General features: G+C 53.2%; 2 protein-coding genes across 4 annotated transcripts in view; one reads left to right on the top strand and one right to left on the bottom strand.

Annotated features, from left to right (window-relative positions):
- NUDT22 (nudix hydrolase 22) lies at positions 1–3962 on the bottom strand. Of its 3 annotated transcripts, none has more exons than XM_073351765.2 (6): positions 3665–3962; positions 1862–2375; positions 1516–1623; positions 1341–1438; positions 608–701; positions 1–352 (listed from the first exon to the last, which is right to left on the bottom strand). In XM_073351765.2, exons 2-6 carry the CDS (start codon positions 2327–2329, stop codon positions 248–250), a joined length of 873 nt encoding a protein of 290 aa, XP_073207866.1. In that variant the 5' UTR covers positions 2330–2375; positions 3665–3962; the 3' UTR covers positions 1–247. The 3 variants fall into 3 exon arrangements, with proteins under 3 accessions (XP_073207866.1, XP_073207865.1, XP_073207864.1); XM_073351764.1 differs by lacking the exon at positions 3665–3962 and adding an exon at positions 3510–3595; XM_073351763.2 differs by lacking the exon at positions 3665–3962 and adding an exon at positions 2849–3389.
- Positions 3963–10009: 6047 nt separating this feature from the next.
- DNAJC4 (DnaJ heat shock protein family (Hsp40) member C4) overlaps positions 10010–16588 on the top strand; it is a 78840-nt gene continuing 72261 nt past the window's right edge. Inside the window, exons 1-2 of the mRNA XM_073351766.1 lie at positions 10010–10080; positions 13410–13538. The gene's annotated coding sequence lies outside the window, so the exon portion shown is untranslated. The remainder of the gene's footprint in view (positions 10081–13409; positions 13539–16588) is intronic.

Below are 16588 nucleotides of genomic sequence, written 5' to 3'. Positions count from 1 at the left end.
TGCAGTCAAAGAATAAATTCTTTATTGGGAGATGGGTTCTCAACAGCAATGGGTAAAACAGCCAGAATTGGACCCAGATCAGGGCAGGGCCCTGCCCCTGGAAAGGTGAGTCTGGTCCTGCAGTGATCCCCCTCCTGCTGGCTCCATGACATAGGGCTGGCGTGTGCAGAGAGCTTGCAGGGTCTGTCGATGCCCAATTTGGCACAGATAAGCCCCATAGTGACCTGGGAGGTCGGTACCCTTCCTGTCACTGCCCCCCACCCTGCACCAGGGTGTAGAGTCTGACAGCCCCCTTGGCAGATGGGCACAGCTCCCTCCACATCTCTCCGGTCTGCTCCAGAGTCAGGACGTCCTGCAGGGGAAGCACAGGGACACCACGGGGTCAGTACCAGGGAGCAGGGAGGCAGGGTACCTGCCGGCACCACCCAGAGCTCACGTGTGACCCTTATCGACCACAGGAGCTGGGAGAGCAGGGACTCCCCCATGACTCCGGAGTTCAATTCCCAGATCTAAGAGGGGAGTGGGGTCCAGTGGATTGGAGAAGGGGGACCAGGAGTCAGGACTCCTGGGTTCTATTCCCATCTGCCAGGCTGTGCCCTCTCCTTACCTCTCTCTTGATAAAGATGATGCCAGTGGATTCCTGAGCTTCAGGCCCCCCGATCTCATATCTCTGCTTCACCTGCTCCGACGTCAGGCTGCACCTGGGACATGGGGCAGCTCCATTAGCAGAACGGAGACAACCGGGCCTGCGGTCCAATGGCAGCTACCCCTGTTTATTCTCTGTCTCTATGGGCAGCAAAGGTGAAGCCTGACCTTGTGGTAATAGCACAGGACTGGGACTCACGACACCCGGGTTCTATTCCTAGCTCTGCCACCGACTCTCTCTGAGACCTTGGGCAAGTGGCATCCCTGCTATGTGCCTCAGTTTACCCATCTGTAAAATGTGGATAACTATCCTTCTTCTGTCTAGTTAGACTGCGACCTCCTTAGGGCAGGGACTGTCTCACTGTGTGTCTGTGCAGCACCTGGCACAATGTGAGGCCCCAGTCTTGGCACCATGCTAGTACGTTTATTTTGGCTGGGGGATAGGGAGGATATGGTAGAGGAAGCCAGGGCCCCAGCATGTGGGGGGAGGTTGCACCGCAACTTCTGATTGGATCCATCCCATCAATCACCAATTTCAGGATTCCTCTAGCTTCTAGATCCAAACAGTCAGGAAATGGGTTTAAGCCAGCAGTGAAATCAACAGTGCCTGCGCCTGATCTGCCAAACCGGGCCTCTGCCTCCTGAGCTCTCCCTGTAGCCGAGGACCTCTCTGTGCACTGAGTTAGCCCCATTACCTGACATAGAACTCAGCGCTGGCCCGACCTGCGCTGGTCTGGTTCCGAGCAATGCCCAGCAGCACTGGCTGGCTTAGGGTGGGCAGTGACAGGTTGACCTATGGAGCAGGGAGGCAGGTTAGTGAAGGGCAGCAGAGCACAGAGACACCAACAGCCAATACTCCACATCTCTCACCTCATCTCGGATCTCCCGCAGGATGGAGGTGAAGATCTCCTTGACGACCATCTGTCTGGGGAGATCCTCCGAACGGATGGATTCTTCTGGGACGTCCCCCACCACAGCCTGCAGCAGAGGAAGGAGCCCAGGGTCAGGAAATGCAGCCACCTCTGGAGTGGAACACAGCAAGGGAGGTGGATGCCAGGGAAAAAAACATCCCTGCGCTTACAGGGAGTCCAGGAGATGTGCAGTGGGGGCAGGAAGTGGGATTTAAGGTTTCCCAGGGTGGGGGAGAACTGGCTGCATCGGGGGTGGGGAATGGGAGCTGGGGCCTTTCCATTCTAGGGGTGCTGGGTGGACCCACCTGTGGCTCAGGATGCCCCCCGGGGATGTCTACGAGGCCAGGTGCCTCGCCCACCCTCAGGCTGCGCCTTAGGAAGATGAAGCAGTCATCGGCAGTATGCACCATGGCACCCACTCCCAGTGGCTCTGCCAGGTAGGCCTGGCTGTCCCCAAAGTCCTGCTGCCCCTGCTGCTGAAGGTGCCTGGCCATGCCAGCCCGGTTGGTGCCCAGGAAGTCCTTGTAGCAGGTGAGGCCCAGGCGAAAGGTCAGGGAGCCCCCATCCAGCTGGGCTGAGTGTAGCCGGAATTTGGAGCCGTTGAAAAGCCAGGGGCTGTGGCTGCACCGGGCCTCCCAGACAGCGTCGATCCAGGCCTGGCCCCCAGGCAGCTGGCGTCGGTTGTAGGCTGGGGAGAGCTCAGCCTGCACCTCTGTCTCTGCCAGGCCCTTGGGAGACGGACACTGCAGCATGATGGAGATCTCAGGGTCCATGGTGCTTCCCTGTGCCCCCTGTCCCTGGACACCAGACTCAGGGCATCTGGGAGGGAGGAAAAGATGGGGATCACTCAGCTTCTCTGCCAGACTACTACTCCATGACGCACACCCTGGAGAGCCAAACCCATGGATACCAAGGCCCCACACTGCCCTAAAGAGATGGTTCCATGAGCACTGTGTTCCTCCCCTGACCCTGGAGAGCCAGTTCCATGGGCACCACACACCCCTCCCCCACCTAAGCTAGAGAGCTGTCCCCATGTCCACTACATGCCCTCCACTGCCCCAGAGAGCTGACCCCATAGGCACTGCACCCACCCAGAAAGCTGGTCCCAAGGACACCACATGCCCCTGATTGCCCCATGGATGCTGTACCTCCCCACACTGCCCCAGAGAACTGACCCCATGGGCACTGCATGCCCCCTTCCTGCCCAGGAGATCTAGGCCCATGGATGACACCCCCCTTCCTCTACTGCCAAAGAGACCTGGCCCCAGGGGCACTAAGCCTCCCCCACTCACCTGGAGATCTGGCTCCCACTGCCCCAGAGAGAGGGCCCCACGGGCCCCACATGCCATCCCACTGCCCCGGCAAGCTGGCTGCATGGGCACCGCACACCTCCCCCATCCCACTGAGAAGCCCCTTGCCCACAGAATGCGTGTGCCCTAAGGCTGCTTGGTGCATTGAGCAGATTGGGGTGGGGATTGGGCTTCAGCCACTTCCTAGAGGGGAAGTACCACAGGCTCATGCCATCCCCTCTGACCGGGGAAGGGGCCCGTAGGGATGGTGGGGTCATTACGGGTGAGACCCCAAAGCTGCCAGTTAAACTCCACACACATATAATTGGGGCTGTACTGATGAGAGCTGGGGGGTGGGGCTAGGATCCCGGACACTTGGATTCTATCCCCAGCTCTGGGAGGGGAATGGGGTCTAGCGGTTAGAGCTGGGAGCCCTGGACCCCGTCTCTATTCTCCTGGCTGCCCATAAACCGGACAGCCCCGCCTCCCCGGCGGCAAGGAGCACGGGGGCGGGGCTGCTGCCGGCTGACCCCAGCCCTGCAGGGCAGCCTGCCCCTGGCACCTTGTGGGGCCATTCACCCCACGGCACAGCCCGGCCCCAGCGCGGGAGCCCCGGGCGCTCCGCTCCGCGGCCCCGCACCGGGCTCCGCGGCGGGCTCGCTACCTCCAACTCCAGTTCCAGCTCCACGGCCCGGCCCCAGCTGCCCCCTTCCCGGAAGTCAGCTGCTGCCTGCGGCCGCGCTGATTGGTTCAGGGTGGCTGTAGCTCCCTGCCGGCTGTGCCGCCCTATGGCTCTGGTGTCTGTCTGGGTGGCTCTACCTCCCAGCTGCCTCTACCGCCCCGTGGCTCCAGTATCCAGCTGGGTGGCTCTAGCTTCCTGCCGGCTGCGCTGCACCATGGCTCCAGTATCCAGCTGGGTGGCTCTAGCTTCCTGCCGGCTGCGCTGCACCATGGCTCCAGTATCCAGCTGGGTGGCTCTAGCTTCCTGCCGGCTGCGCTGCACCATGGCTCCAGTATCCAGCTGGGGGTCTCATAGAATATCAGGGTTGGAAGGGACCTCTCTAGCTCCTTGCTGGCTGTGCTGCACCGAGAGTCTGGTATCTGGCTGGGTGGCTCTAGCTCCCTGCCGCCTGTGCCACCCCATGCCCCCAGTATCCAGCTGGGTGGCTCTAGCTTGCTGCCAGCTGTGTTGCCTGATGGCTCTGCTACCCAGCTGGGTGGCTGTAGCTCCCCACCAGAGATGCCACCCCATGGCTCAAGACCCAGCTGGGTGGCTCAAGCTCCCTGCCCATTCCACCCTATGTCTCCAGCATGTGACTAGATGGCTCAAGCTCCCAGACAGCTCCTCCCACACCACTTTATGACGAGCATTTCAGTCACCAGGGGGTTCCAATGGACAGGAGTGACATGGGCATGGAGCCAAAATACACAGTGTGTGACCCTTCCCCTTATGGGCAGGGTTGTACCCACCCCCTGGCAGAAATCAGAGGCATCTGAGTTTATCGAACATGTATGACAATGCTTGTCATGCCAGTGGAGCACCGCTGATGTGAATGAACTGTGGGAGGGGAGTGGGGTCTAGTGGGTTAGAAACAGGGGAGCTGAGAGTCAGGGCGCCTGGATTCTATCCCCAGCTCTGTGAGATGGGTGGGGGGAGGAATCGGGACTTGCCAAACTTTTGCAACACTCTTATTGGGGGGATAGAAATCTCGGACACGACACCCGAATATGGTCACTTTACGGATGCTTCCTGATCCCTCACACAAGGCTAAGCACAGATTCACCAAAAGAAAATTATTTGTGTGGCTGAGCAAGCCAGTCGGAAAGCTGCTGCTTATTCTGCTGGGAAGATTTGACCAATGAGCGTGCGAGATCTCTAAGGTTCTTACTTATTTAAAGTTCCAAGTAGCTGGAAATCGTGGCTTTAATCAGCCAGTAAAAACATGATTCTGCCAGCAGGGATAGCTCCTCATGGTCCTGCTGGCTCGGCCTGTCTGGGAAAACACAAGCGATTTTAAAAATAAAGCAGTAGAAAGAGAAAAAAACCCACTATTCCACTCATTAGCAGCTCCATTCTGTCCCCCATTCCCAGCCAAGGTCCCCGGTCTGTGTTTCCCACTGTGATTAACGCTAATTAGTACCAATTACAAGTCAGATTAGATACGGCTTTTCTGGGGCAGATCTCTAATGAATGGAGCCATTGCAAACCTGGGGAGGGGACCTGCATGTGCACACGCACACCTCTCCTCCCACCGCTGGTGAGAGAACCCAGGAGTTCTGTTTCCTAGCCCTCCTGCTCTAACCATTAGACCCCACTCCCCTCCCAGAGCTGGTGAGAGAACCTGAGTCCTGACTATCCAGCTCCTGGGAGAGAAAAGTATCTTATGGTCAGCGGTGGGATAAGTGAGAGCCAAGACTCCTAGGTTGTATCCTGGACTGTGGTCCAGTGGGCTAGAGCAGGGGGGATGGGCGTCAGGACCACTGGATTTTATCCCCACTCTGAGCGAGAAGTCTGGTCTTGTGGTTGGAAGGGGCCCTTTGAGTCATCCTGCACTCTGGGTGTATTTCTGCCACATCATTGTCATGGGGACACAGTGACTAGTGTGACTAGTGTGAACCCTGCCCCAAATGTTCATCCTGGGGTGGGTGGGGTGAAGAAGTGGGAGCTCTGTCCCATCTGAGTCCATTGTCTATTCTCCCTAATCCCCCCCCACCTTTGGTGGCGGGGCCACACAACCATGAGACCTAACACCCCCCCACACACACACACCCACACACCTGGACTCCTAGGTTCTAATCCTGGCTTTGCCAGCAACTCTGGGCAAGTGGTTCCCCTCTAGGGCTAACTCTCCCTCCAGGTGTGTGTTCATGGCTGGGGAGATGGACCGTAGTGAGAGCTTCAAAGCTCCCAGATGGCAGGAAACCCAGCCCTCTTCCCCCTGCATTTATTAACCTCCCTGTCACATTGTGGGGGGCCAGCTCTCCCTGTCACCTCCACTCCATGGGGCATAGCTGCCCCGCTCCCCTGGCTCCACTTCCGCTTGCCAGCCCTGACTGGGCTCATTGTCGCGGATCCCCCAGCCAGGGAACACGGGGGGCATTGTCCCCCGGGACAGGATGAGGTCATCGCAGCCATGCTGACAAAAGGGGGATTGTTGCCAATGGTCTTGTGCCCCCCCTCCTGGTCTCATTCCCACAACACCATTGAAGCTGACACAGAGCCCCAGATCTGCTTAGCTACTGCCTCCCCCTTAGAGTCCCTGTGTTGGTTTTGAGCTGCTTTGCCTGGGCATTTTGCCTCATGTCAGCCATTGAATGGGAACACGCTGGGCATGGCAGGTCCCTTGGGAACTCAGAGCAGGCCCTTCACAGCCATTAAAATCAGTTATCTATGTGGCTACTTCAAATGCAAATGAGAGGAATGACTGTGGTGTGGTTAAGGTGCTGCATTGGGGTACAGGACATTTGGGCTCAATATCCATCTCTGCCACAAACTACCTATGTGACTCTGGACAAATCATTTTGGTCAAGATCCACAAAGGGACTCAGGTGTCTGCCTCTGTAGGTGCCTAAGTTCAACATTTAAGTGCCACTGACATTCCCAAAATCCCCACTCAGCTGCCACCTAACTCTACAGACAGTCACTAAGTCCTTATGTCACCCCACAGCTACTGAGAGCCCTTGTTCGTTCCTCAACTGCAGTGGGATTCTCAAACTTTACTAGATATTCCCCTGAGCAGGGTCCCATCCAGCAGGCGTGCTCAGAGCACACCTATCAGGCAGAGTGTGTGTAAAATAGCCAGGAGCTCAGTGGTCAGTGCACACGCCTGAGACGTGGGACACTCAGGTTCAGCTCGGTCTCCCACAACCCAGCAGATCACCCTGACCACTGGGCAACAGGTAGGCTTGGAAGGACAAGATTTTGATCAGCAAATATGGCCAGACATCGATTTCACCTACACACACAAACTTACAAAAATATTTCTATTGATAATAACTGCAATGTACAGACAGGTGAAGTAAGAGAAATGTGGCTTGAGAACTTAGAAGAGTTTGATTTAAGTATATTTACTTGGTATATTTGGACATGTGATGTTGACAATTGGTGTTTTAACAGTTATAAAGCTTTAACTTTTTGAAACCCAACGTCTGTTGCCATTAAATAATTATTGTCTAACCCCCCCACCCATTGTCTGATCTCTACGCATAATTTCCTGCAACTGTGAACACTTACATTGATTTTAAAAAAGCTTACAAATAAACATGGATATTATCTGTCAAACTTATATAGGAATTAGGCAGCAGAAGATGTATATATACGCATGCAAAAATCACACTCTGCCAAGCCTAGCTCTAGGATACTCTCGGATGGGTCTCTCTCTATCATTCTCTTCTGTTAAAGCTATTTCACTTTGAATAAATATTAAATATTTCTTGGAGCAGGGACCCAAACCTGCCTCATCCCAGGGGAGTAGCCTAACCACTAGGCTATTAGGTATGATGGAGTTTCTGTGCTTTTATTCAAGAAAGGAATATCCTGGCTTAGTTGCCTGGCTGCAGGAGAGGATTCGTGGCTGAGAATCCCAAGCAGAGGGAGGTGCGTAGAGGGCCAGCTCAATGGGAGTTAGGTGCCTAAGTATCTTTGTGAATCTGGTCCCTAAGCTCCCCCCGTTTCCTGTGCACTTCACTCCTTGCTAACTTAGATGGGTCCCTGCTCACCCTGCTGGCTTCTGAGAATTCCTGTCCTCTGCGCTTAACTCTCCCCATATAGTGCATGGATTCCCAACTCAAGGTTCAGGATGCCACTAGGCAGCAAGAGTTAGGCACTGCAACACTCAGCATATGTCCCTTATTGGGTCTAGCCCTTCAGTCTCTCTGTGCTTCCATTTCCCCATCTGTAAAATGGGATAATAATCTGTCCTTTGGACTGTAAACTCTTTAGGGCAGGAACAGACTCTCGCTGTGTGTCTGTGCAGTGCCCAGCAGAATAAGGCACTAATGTTGGCCTGGTCCATGAAGCACCTGGCACAATGAGGGCCCTGATCTTAGTCAGGTTCTGTGCAGCACCCACCACAACAAGGGCTTGATCTCGGTCAGGGTTTGTGCAGCGCCCACAAGGCCATGGTCTCAGCTGAGGCCTCTAGCTGCTACAATCACACAGGCAGTAATAAAGATGTTTACTTTTAAATTGAAGCCAGGAACTTCAAAGAGCAATGGGGCATTTGCAGGGCTCACCACAACCTCCAGAGTTCTCGTAATGAACAGTTTTACAAGAGGATTGGAAGGGACATAAATACTTGTGTTTCAGGGTTTAAGCCAGTCTCTATTAGGGGTTGGATCAAACCTTCATGAGGGCAGATTACTCTGTATCTGCCCACTGTGTGATTCTCACACCTTCCTCTGAATCATCTGGTTCTGGTCTCTGTCAGAGACAGGACATTGGACTTAAATGGGCCATGACTCTGATCCAGTCTGGCAATTCCCATTTTTCCGACTGTTATGGGTGAGGTGAAAGATTGTTCAAACCAGTGGGTGTAAACACTGCCCTTCATTTGGGACACATGTAAAAGCAATTACACTCCTTTTCAGGTGGCTGAAATGGGTCAGGAAGGAATTTTACCCCCAATGCACAATTGGCCTGGTGTGTTCTAGGTTTGTTTGGCTTTTTTTGCATTCCTCTGAAGCATCAGGGATTGGAGACTGGACACTAGAGAGGGTAGGCCAGGCTCTGAGGTGGTTCAGAATCCAGTTAATCCTCTGTCTAGCTGCCTGGCTGCTTGCTCAGGATCTAGCTGATCATCAGATTTGGGGTCAGGGAGAAATTTCCCTCTAGTCAGATTGGCAGGGACCTTTGTGTTTTTTCACCTTTCTCTGCAGCATGGGTCACTGTGTGTGTGTGGGTCATCTGTCTTACCTCATCAATTCCCTGCCATCACTGGGCCCTCGGGCATAGGTGGCCGTTTGGTTTCTCCTGTTCTTTGCCTGCAGCACACAACCGTTTAGTTTCCTGAGGAGGACCGAAATGCTCTGGGCAAACTGAAGTCATTGGGCTCAATATAGGGGTAAGTGAGCAAAACTAAGTAGGAGGACTGATGGTCCCTTCTGTCCTTAAAACTGTATGAAACAATAGGGACCTCCACCCCAACCACAGGCATATGTCACATTCCCAAAACAAGGTGCATGTGGGCAGAGGTGTTTGATGGGTATCATTTTAGCAGAGGTGTGCATGAGAGAGAGAACCTGAGAAGGATCAGAAAGCCAGGGGCTCAGCCTGGACAAGCAGGGAGAAAAGTCCAGTGACAGTGAGAGCTTTTTGGGTTAAGTGCTACCTGAAAGAGGCTTGGGACTGTGAGCAAAGAAACTGTCTCCAGTTTGATTCCTCCTGCGTTCAGGGAAGCAGGACTTCGTGCAATCTTTTTAGACAAACAGAACTGCACCAAAGATACCTGACTCCACTATCAATTTTTCCTCCAAACAAGAGATGGGGAAACAATTGATTTTCCAGTTTGCTGACCATTCTGAAAAATTGAAGACAACTAGGGTTGACTCGAACTGAAAGTTTTTCAAATTTGTCAGTGAATCAAAAAGTTGGGGAAAAAAATCCTGTTTCAATCAAACCATTTGGTTTCCAAACTTTATGCGTTCTCTGAATGTTGTTAAAATAAAATCAAAGTAAAGTTTGAAAGGACAAGTCATTTTGAACTGGAAAACCTGAAATTTTTCCTTTCAAAAATTACAACATATTTTGGATTTTTAAAAAAAAACAAAACAATTTGGCAAATTTGACACACATTCACAAAATTTTTCGGTCAACCTAAATCTGCATTTTTGGGCGCAATGTTTTGGCTGAAAAATGTTGCCCAGCTTCAATCCTAACTGACATTACCCTGAATTTTGGCTAACTGTGGAGGTCAGAAGGGAGTAATGCTACACTACACTCTATGCATGGAGGCAGCAGCTGAATTCCCTGGCATCTGCCCATTGCTACTTCCAGCTGGTGCATAGTCATTGAGGCCAGAGCAGCGTAAGGGAACAAAGAGGTGCTCAGCTGCCCAGTGAATCCTAACACTGGAGGGAAGCAGCCATGCAGGGAAGGGGGCCAGGTGGGGAAACAGAGGTTGATTTAACAGTTGTTGCCATTAGTGTCTGTTCCGCGCTGGGGATCCTGAATGAAGGTGGCGAGGTGGAAGCGGCTGAGGGGAGAGCCTTGGAGGGCTCCAGCAGGCTAGAGAAGCGTGAGGGCAGCACTGGGGATCATGGGAACCGTATGTGTTAGCGCAGGCAGGGAGCTGAAGTCTGTGTTCCAGCCCCCACCCTCTCATAGCGGGTCCTGAAGATCTGTTTTGGGGGCTAGGCGGCAGAAGAGCCCGACCTCAGGGGTTTACAGGCTTGTGCTGCCTTACAATGGGCAGCAAGTCAGCGGTGGGCTGGCGATAGAACCCAGGCGTCCTGGCTCCCAGCCCCCACAGCCCTCCCAGCGCTGGGACGGAACCCAGGCGTCCTGGCTCCCAGCCCCCACTGCCCTCCCAGCGCTGGGACGGAACCCAGGCGTCCTGGCTCCCAGCCCCCACTGCCCTCCCAGCGCTGGGACGGAACCCAGGCGTCCTGGCTCCCAGCCCCCACTGCCCTCCCAGCGCTGGGACGGAACCCAGGCGTCCTGGCTCCCAGCCCCCACTGCCCTCCCAGCGCTGGGACGGAACCCAGGCGTCCTGGCTCCCAGCCCCCACTGCCCTCCCAGCGCTGGGACGGAACCCAGGCGTCCTGGCTCCCAGCCCCCACTGCCCTCCCAGCGCTGGGACGGAACCCAGGCGTCCTGGTTCCCAGCCCCCACTGCCCTCCCAGCGCTGGGACGGAACCCAGGCGTCCTGGTTCCCAGCCCCCACTGCCCTCCCAGCGCTGGGACGGAACCCAGGCGTCCTGGCTCCCAGCCCCCACTGCCCTCCCAGCGCTGGGACGGAACCCAGGCGTCCTGGTTCCCAGCCCCCACTGCCCTCCCAGCGCTGGGACGGAACCCAGGCGTCCTGGCTCCCAGCCCCCACTGCCCTCCCAGCGCTGGGACGGAACCCAGGCGTCCTGGCTCCCAGCCCCCACTGCCCTCCCAGCGCTGGGACGGAACCCAGGCGTTCTGGCTCCCAGCGCGGGGCAGTGGCTAGGCCCCCGTCCCGCAGAGGCCCCGCTGTCCCGGCCTAGCGGCAGCGCAGAGCTCCACCCTTCTCGGCCAGCCCGCCTCCGCCACGGCGCCCAATAGCCGTGGCTGGGGGCGGGGCCCGGCCGTCGCCCCGCCTCCCCGGCGGGCGGGGCCGGGCAGCTGCTGCAGGAGGAGGCTGGAAAATGGCGGCGGGGGCCCAGAGTGTGAGTCTCTATGGCAACCGGTCCCCCTCCCCCCGCCCCGTGCAGGCCCTGCGCCTCCAGGAAGCTCCTTTGTCCCCTGCCCTGAGCGCCCCCTTCCCCATCAGCCTGGCCCCCCTAGTTCGCCCCCTTTTTATCCCTTGCAGCCTCCACTGTTGCCCACCCGCAGCAAGTGACCCCCACACTAATGCCCCCGCCCCCTGTAGTAACTGCCCCCCTGCAGTATCTGCCCCCTTCCCCGGCAGCAACTTTTTCCCCCCGTGACAACTCTGCCCCGCACACACCGTTGTACCCTCCCCTGTGGCACCTGCACCCCCCCACCTCTTCCCCCCTGTTCCCGCCCCCCCACTGTCACCCATTCCCCCTCCCGCATCATGTCCCCCACTGGTGAGTGTACCCCCAGCCGCAGAGCCCTTTCTCTGGCAGGGCGTGGCTCTTCCGGGGTGGGCAGAGCTGTTGGCTCACACGCTGTGATTTACCCCTGTTCCCAACTGGCTGGTGAAAGCTAAAGTGATTTAATGGAAAAGGCCCTTTCAAGTTAGGGGGCCAAGCTGGACACACCTGGGGGGCTGGGCTTGGGGCCTAATCAGCACCCAGAAGTCCAAGGAGCTGTGGGTGCTCAGCACCTCTGGGCCTCTTGAGTCAGGCACCAAAAATCTCCAGCCACCTTTTGAGATTTGATCTTTAATTCCCATCTGACTATTTATTATTATGTGTATTACAATAGCGCCTAGAGGCCCCAACACATTGTGCTGGGTGCCGGATGGCCGTGCTGGACAGAGATCAGCCCCCCATTGTACCAGGCACTGTACAGACCTGTCTGAGACTGGAGCCCCCACTGTGGTGCTGCACAGACCCTGACCAAGAGTAAGGCCCCTTCATTGTGCTAAGTGTCACACAGGGAAATACAGTCCCTACCTGCAAAGTGCTTACAGTCTAAACAGACAGGAAAGATCATCCCCTCTTTTATAGACAGGGAAACTGAGGCCCAGAGAGACTGAATTACTTTCCCACACGGGGAGTCCAATGGCAGAGCCAGGAACTGAGCCCAGATCTCCTGGGTCCCAGTTCAGTGCTTCAATCTTGGGTGACATTGGGCAAGTCACTTCCTCTCTCTGTGCCTCAGTTTCCCCATTTGTAAAAAGGGGATAATGATGCTGACCTTCTTTGTAAAGTGCTTTGAGATCTACTGTTGAAAAGTGCTAGATAAGAGCTAGGGATTATTATTTAACCACAAGACCATCCAATGTTTAAATGATTGAAATCTTTCCTTTAACAGTCTTCCCTCTTATAAATTATTTCTATTGTGACCTGAATCAGTATCAGAGCCATGTGAACAGCATTCTTTGTTCATATGGGTGGGAGGCTGATCGGGTGTGTGTGTGGATATTCACCCAAAGAATCTAATTCTATTTGATTGTGTTGTGGGGGTTTTTAACGTCACAAAGACATTTATTACTGTGTTTGGTAAAACTTAAAAAAAAATTAAACAACACTCTGAATTTGGGCCTTAAACTCAGGGAATATTAAGTTATATCCAGGTGTGGAGCAGAGTTTGTCATTTGGTCAAAGTAGCTTTGGTTATGTTGCATGCAGAGAAGTGCTTCTAGGCTGATCAGGGGAATGGAGAGCCAATTTTATGAGAGGAGACTGAAAGAGTTGGGCTTGTTTAACCTGACAAGATGAAGGCTGAGAGGGGATCTGGTTGCTCTCTATAAATATATCCATTCCGGAAGGGATCCCAGGGAGGGAGGAAGAACTATTGAAGCTAAAGGACAATGTTGGCACAAGAACCAATGGGGATAAACTGGGCAGGAATAAATTTTAGCTGGAAATGAGAAGAGGGTTTCTGCCCGTCAGAGGACGGAGTTCTGGAGCAGCTGAGGGCAAACAACAAAACTAGTTTGAGCATGGAATTTGATAAATTTATGTCCGGGATTATATGATGGTGTTGCCTGCAGTAGCTGAGACTAGACTCAGTGACCCCACAGGTCCCTTCCAGGACTATGTCCTAGGTGTAATTGACTGATGCTGATTTTGTTGGTCCAGACTGAAGGGCTAAGAATCAGATTTTAAAAGAGATTTAGGTGCCTAAAGATGCAGATAGGTCCCCTGGTAGGATAGTGAAATCTGTCTAGGTGGTAAAATTGGGAGCTAGGTTAGACGCTTTTAACATGTGAGCTAACACTTTCTAATGCCATCCCTTTTATTCTAGTCCAGCAAGGCTTTGGTGTGAGGGATTCCAGGAGGGCAGTGTGGTCTAGTGGCCAGAGCACTGGACTGGGGGCTTGGGATACCAATGTTCTATTCCCAGCTCTACTACTGGCCTGCAGAGTCACCTTGGGTAAGTCTCTTTACTTCTCTATGCCTCAGTTTCCCCATCTGTAAAATGGTGAGAATGATACTGACCTTTTGTAAAGCACTTTGAGCTTTACAGAAGAAAGGTGCTGTAGAAGAGCTAGGGTTTATTAGCAGTATCAGCTATTCTGTATAAAGCAGTGGTTCTCAAACTTTTTTTTCCACGGACCCCTTGAAAATTGCTGCGGGTCTTGGTGGACAACTTAATGATCTTTCTAAATGTTGTTTGTACCGTTAGCTATTATAAAGCGCTTTGGATAAAAGCGCTCTATAAAAAAACCCTTAATAATAATTATTATTTTTTGTTTTACAAATAAAAGCACACAACTCATATTTTAATATCAGTAGTCTTACCTTTCTAATGTGATGGATGTGCCCTCTTTCCCCCGTTGCGGCAGCCCCCAGGCTGGGGCTGGGAAGCAGGGGGGCTCTCCCTCTCTCCCCTGCCGCAGCAGCCCCCAAGCTGGGGCTGGGAAGGAGCGGGGTCTCTACCCGGCAGCCACAGCCCTGGAGCTGGGGAAAGTTGCCTTTTGCTCTGGCCGCTGCAGCCCTGCACATCCCAAATTCCCCCCATCCTTCTCGTGTAGAAGCAGTTTATACTGAAAAAAAAGTATTTTTGCCAATATAGTTTATACCAGTTCCCCAAGTGAAATAATCTATTACAGCAAAAACTGCATCTTCGCCAGGGTTTTCGCTGGCACAACTGCGTCAGCAAAAACTCACACCCCTAGGCGTAGCTATGCCAGCAAAACTTCTAAGCATAGACCAGGTCTAGATGACCTAAAGTTTCTCATGCCTTTAAAATCTATGGATCCATGTTGTAGCTATATCCCAGCAGGCCTCATGCAGTTTGGCTGTACTACTGGGTGTTATGTTTGCCACTCACCCTGCTGAGGGTGCTCGAAAGCAATGGGATTCAACTGCTGGGGAACTCATATCTGTGGGCCACGTAACATTCTCTGTAGCCTGGGTTCAGTGTTCCTGATCTCTGGAGCTTGCAGTAATAAATGTGAGATTTCTGAGGCTGGATAAGGTGGTGAGGGCTGGAGGGAAGGCCCCCGCTCTCACGAGCAGGAGGATTGGCAGTTGCTATGGCACTGCAATAATGGCTTTTTGCTGAGTGCCAGTGCAGCCAGTAGGCGACCCGAGGTGTAGGATGTAGCAAAGAGATCTCCATGTTGGCAAACAGCCTGTCTAAAGTGGGCATGTTTGGATTGATGTAGCTAAGTGGATGTAAACCCCCAATGCACTGCTGCAAAATGCAGTTTACACTGGTCCCACTTACTCAGCTTCCAACCCTGACGTTCCACTGGTGCAGTGGGCATCATGAGGCATAAAATCCCCATGATAGAGAGAGTGTGCACAGAGGAGGCCCTTATGCAAGTAGCTGCGGGCATGCTCCAACAGAACAAGCAATCTACCAGGTGGATCACTGAGCTGTGTTGGTATTTCCATCCAAGGGCCGCCGTAGCTCTTCCATTGCATGCCCCTGTGTTTGGTAGTAAGGGCGCTCAGAATGGATCCCTGCTGGGTGCAGGCCAGCTGTGTAAATGCTCTGCCCCTCCTTTATGAAATAGGCCACAGAAGGTCTAGTCTGGGATATATCTACACTGATGGGCGGGCCCTGTGGCTGGGCTCTGGGAAGGAGGGGGTGCAGGTATCTGGGTTGGGAGGGCACTGCGGCTGGAGTCTGGAGGGGAGGGGGTTCGGGTGTATTGGTTGTGGGGGGAGGGCTCTGATGGGAAGGGGTTATGAGTGTCTGGCCCCTCCAGCTGGGCTCGGGGTGGTGCAGAGAAACAGGAACTGGGTTGTAGTAGTTTAACTCTCTACTCCTGGGGGAATTTTTGTGTGTGTTTGTAATATTACAGACATATTTTCTGACAGGTATTTTGAAATAAATTTCCAAATAATTGAAACTGGCATGATTATGTAGTGTTATGTTGACAAATAAAATTTGCAGAATTTTAAAATATTGTGCACTGAATTTTTATTTTTTTGGTGCAGAATTTTTATTTTTTGACACAGAATTCCCCCAGGAGTAACGGTTAGTGGATGAGAACCAGGAGTCCTGATGCAGTCCCCCTCCTATGTTAACCTCTAGAGCACATTCCCCACTCAGCTGGGAATAGAAGCCAAGAGTCCTAACTCCTAGACCCCCTTCCCACTAGACCTCACTCCTCTCCCAGATCTGGGAAGAGAGCCCAGGTGTTCTTTCCAAGTCTCCTATGCTAACCACTAGAACCCACTTTGTTCCCAGAACTGGGAACCGAACCCAGGAGTCCTGGCTCACAGCCACCCTGGTTTAACCACCAGACCACCTACATTTCCATCATGTGGTAAATGCAAAATTATGGTTCCTCGATACTATATGCTACACAATTCTGTGCCCTGATCTCCAGTCCCTGGAGCTATTTCAGTGCTGCTTGCTTTTAGCAGCTTTCCATTCAAGTTGCTTTTTGGTGTGAAATTTTTGCTGCCTCAGTCCCTTCTGTTCTAAATTCCTGCTTTCCGCTCAGCTGTGGCCATTCTCTCTGGGATGCAACTTGCGAGGTCCGGGCAAGGAATGGATTGATAGTCAGAGCACTCTGTATACTACAAGATTACTGAGAAAACAAATGGACTTGTGTTTTCCCACTGCTTTGTCTGCTGGTTAAAAAATAGTTTGAACAGTGAATTCATAGCTGGATTGAGTCTTGTGAGGGTGTTTTGGCTGAAAGGGACCAGGGTTTCAAAATCAGCTCTGTACTCACAAATCAGCATTGTAATATTATCTCTTATTGCTACTACAGTAGTGCATAGAGTTCCCAGCTGAGGTCACAGCCCCATTGGGTTAGGGTTGCATAAGGGCTTGTCTGTATGCAAAAGCTGCACCCGTGTAGTTAAAGCAATCCAGGCTCTCTAGAGTGGCTGGAGCTATATTTGTGCTGATTTCCTTAAGCGAAGGGGAATAAGCTATACTGGTGTAAGGCACTTTTATCCCAGAGTAACTGTGTCCACCCTAGGGGTTGAACACCGGTATCACTATATCAGTAAAGA

The sequence above is a fragment of the Lepidochelys kempii genome, chromosome 7 (genome assembly GCF_965140285.1).
Source record: "Lepidochelys kempii isolate rLepKem1 chromosome 7, rLepKem1.hap1, whole genome shotgun sequence".
NCBI lineage: Eukaryota > Metazoa > Chordata > Testudines > Cheloniidae > Lepidochelys > Lepidochelys kempii.
The sequence above is the reverse complement of the archived record's forward strand: the minus strand, read 5'-3'. Positions and strand labels throughout refer to the sequence as shown.

What these genes read in the sequence shown, in the direction of transcription:
- NUDT22 (XM_073351763.2), bottom strand. Translation starts at nt 3,123, where the DNA reads ATGACCCCACCATCCCTACGGGCCCCTTCCCCGGTCAGAGGGGATGGC. An exon ending in TGCGGGAGATCCGAGATGAG is followed by an intron (nt 1,439 to 1,515) that starts GTGAGAGATGTG and finishes CCTGCTCCATAG; the next exon opens with GTCAACCTGTCACTGCCCAC. An exon ending in TCATCTTTATCAAGAGAGAG is followed by an intron (nt 353 to 607) that starts GTAAGGAGAGGG and finishes CTTCCCCTGCAG; the next exon opens with GACGTCCTGACTCTGGAGCA.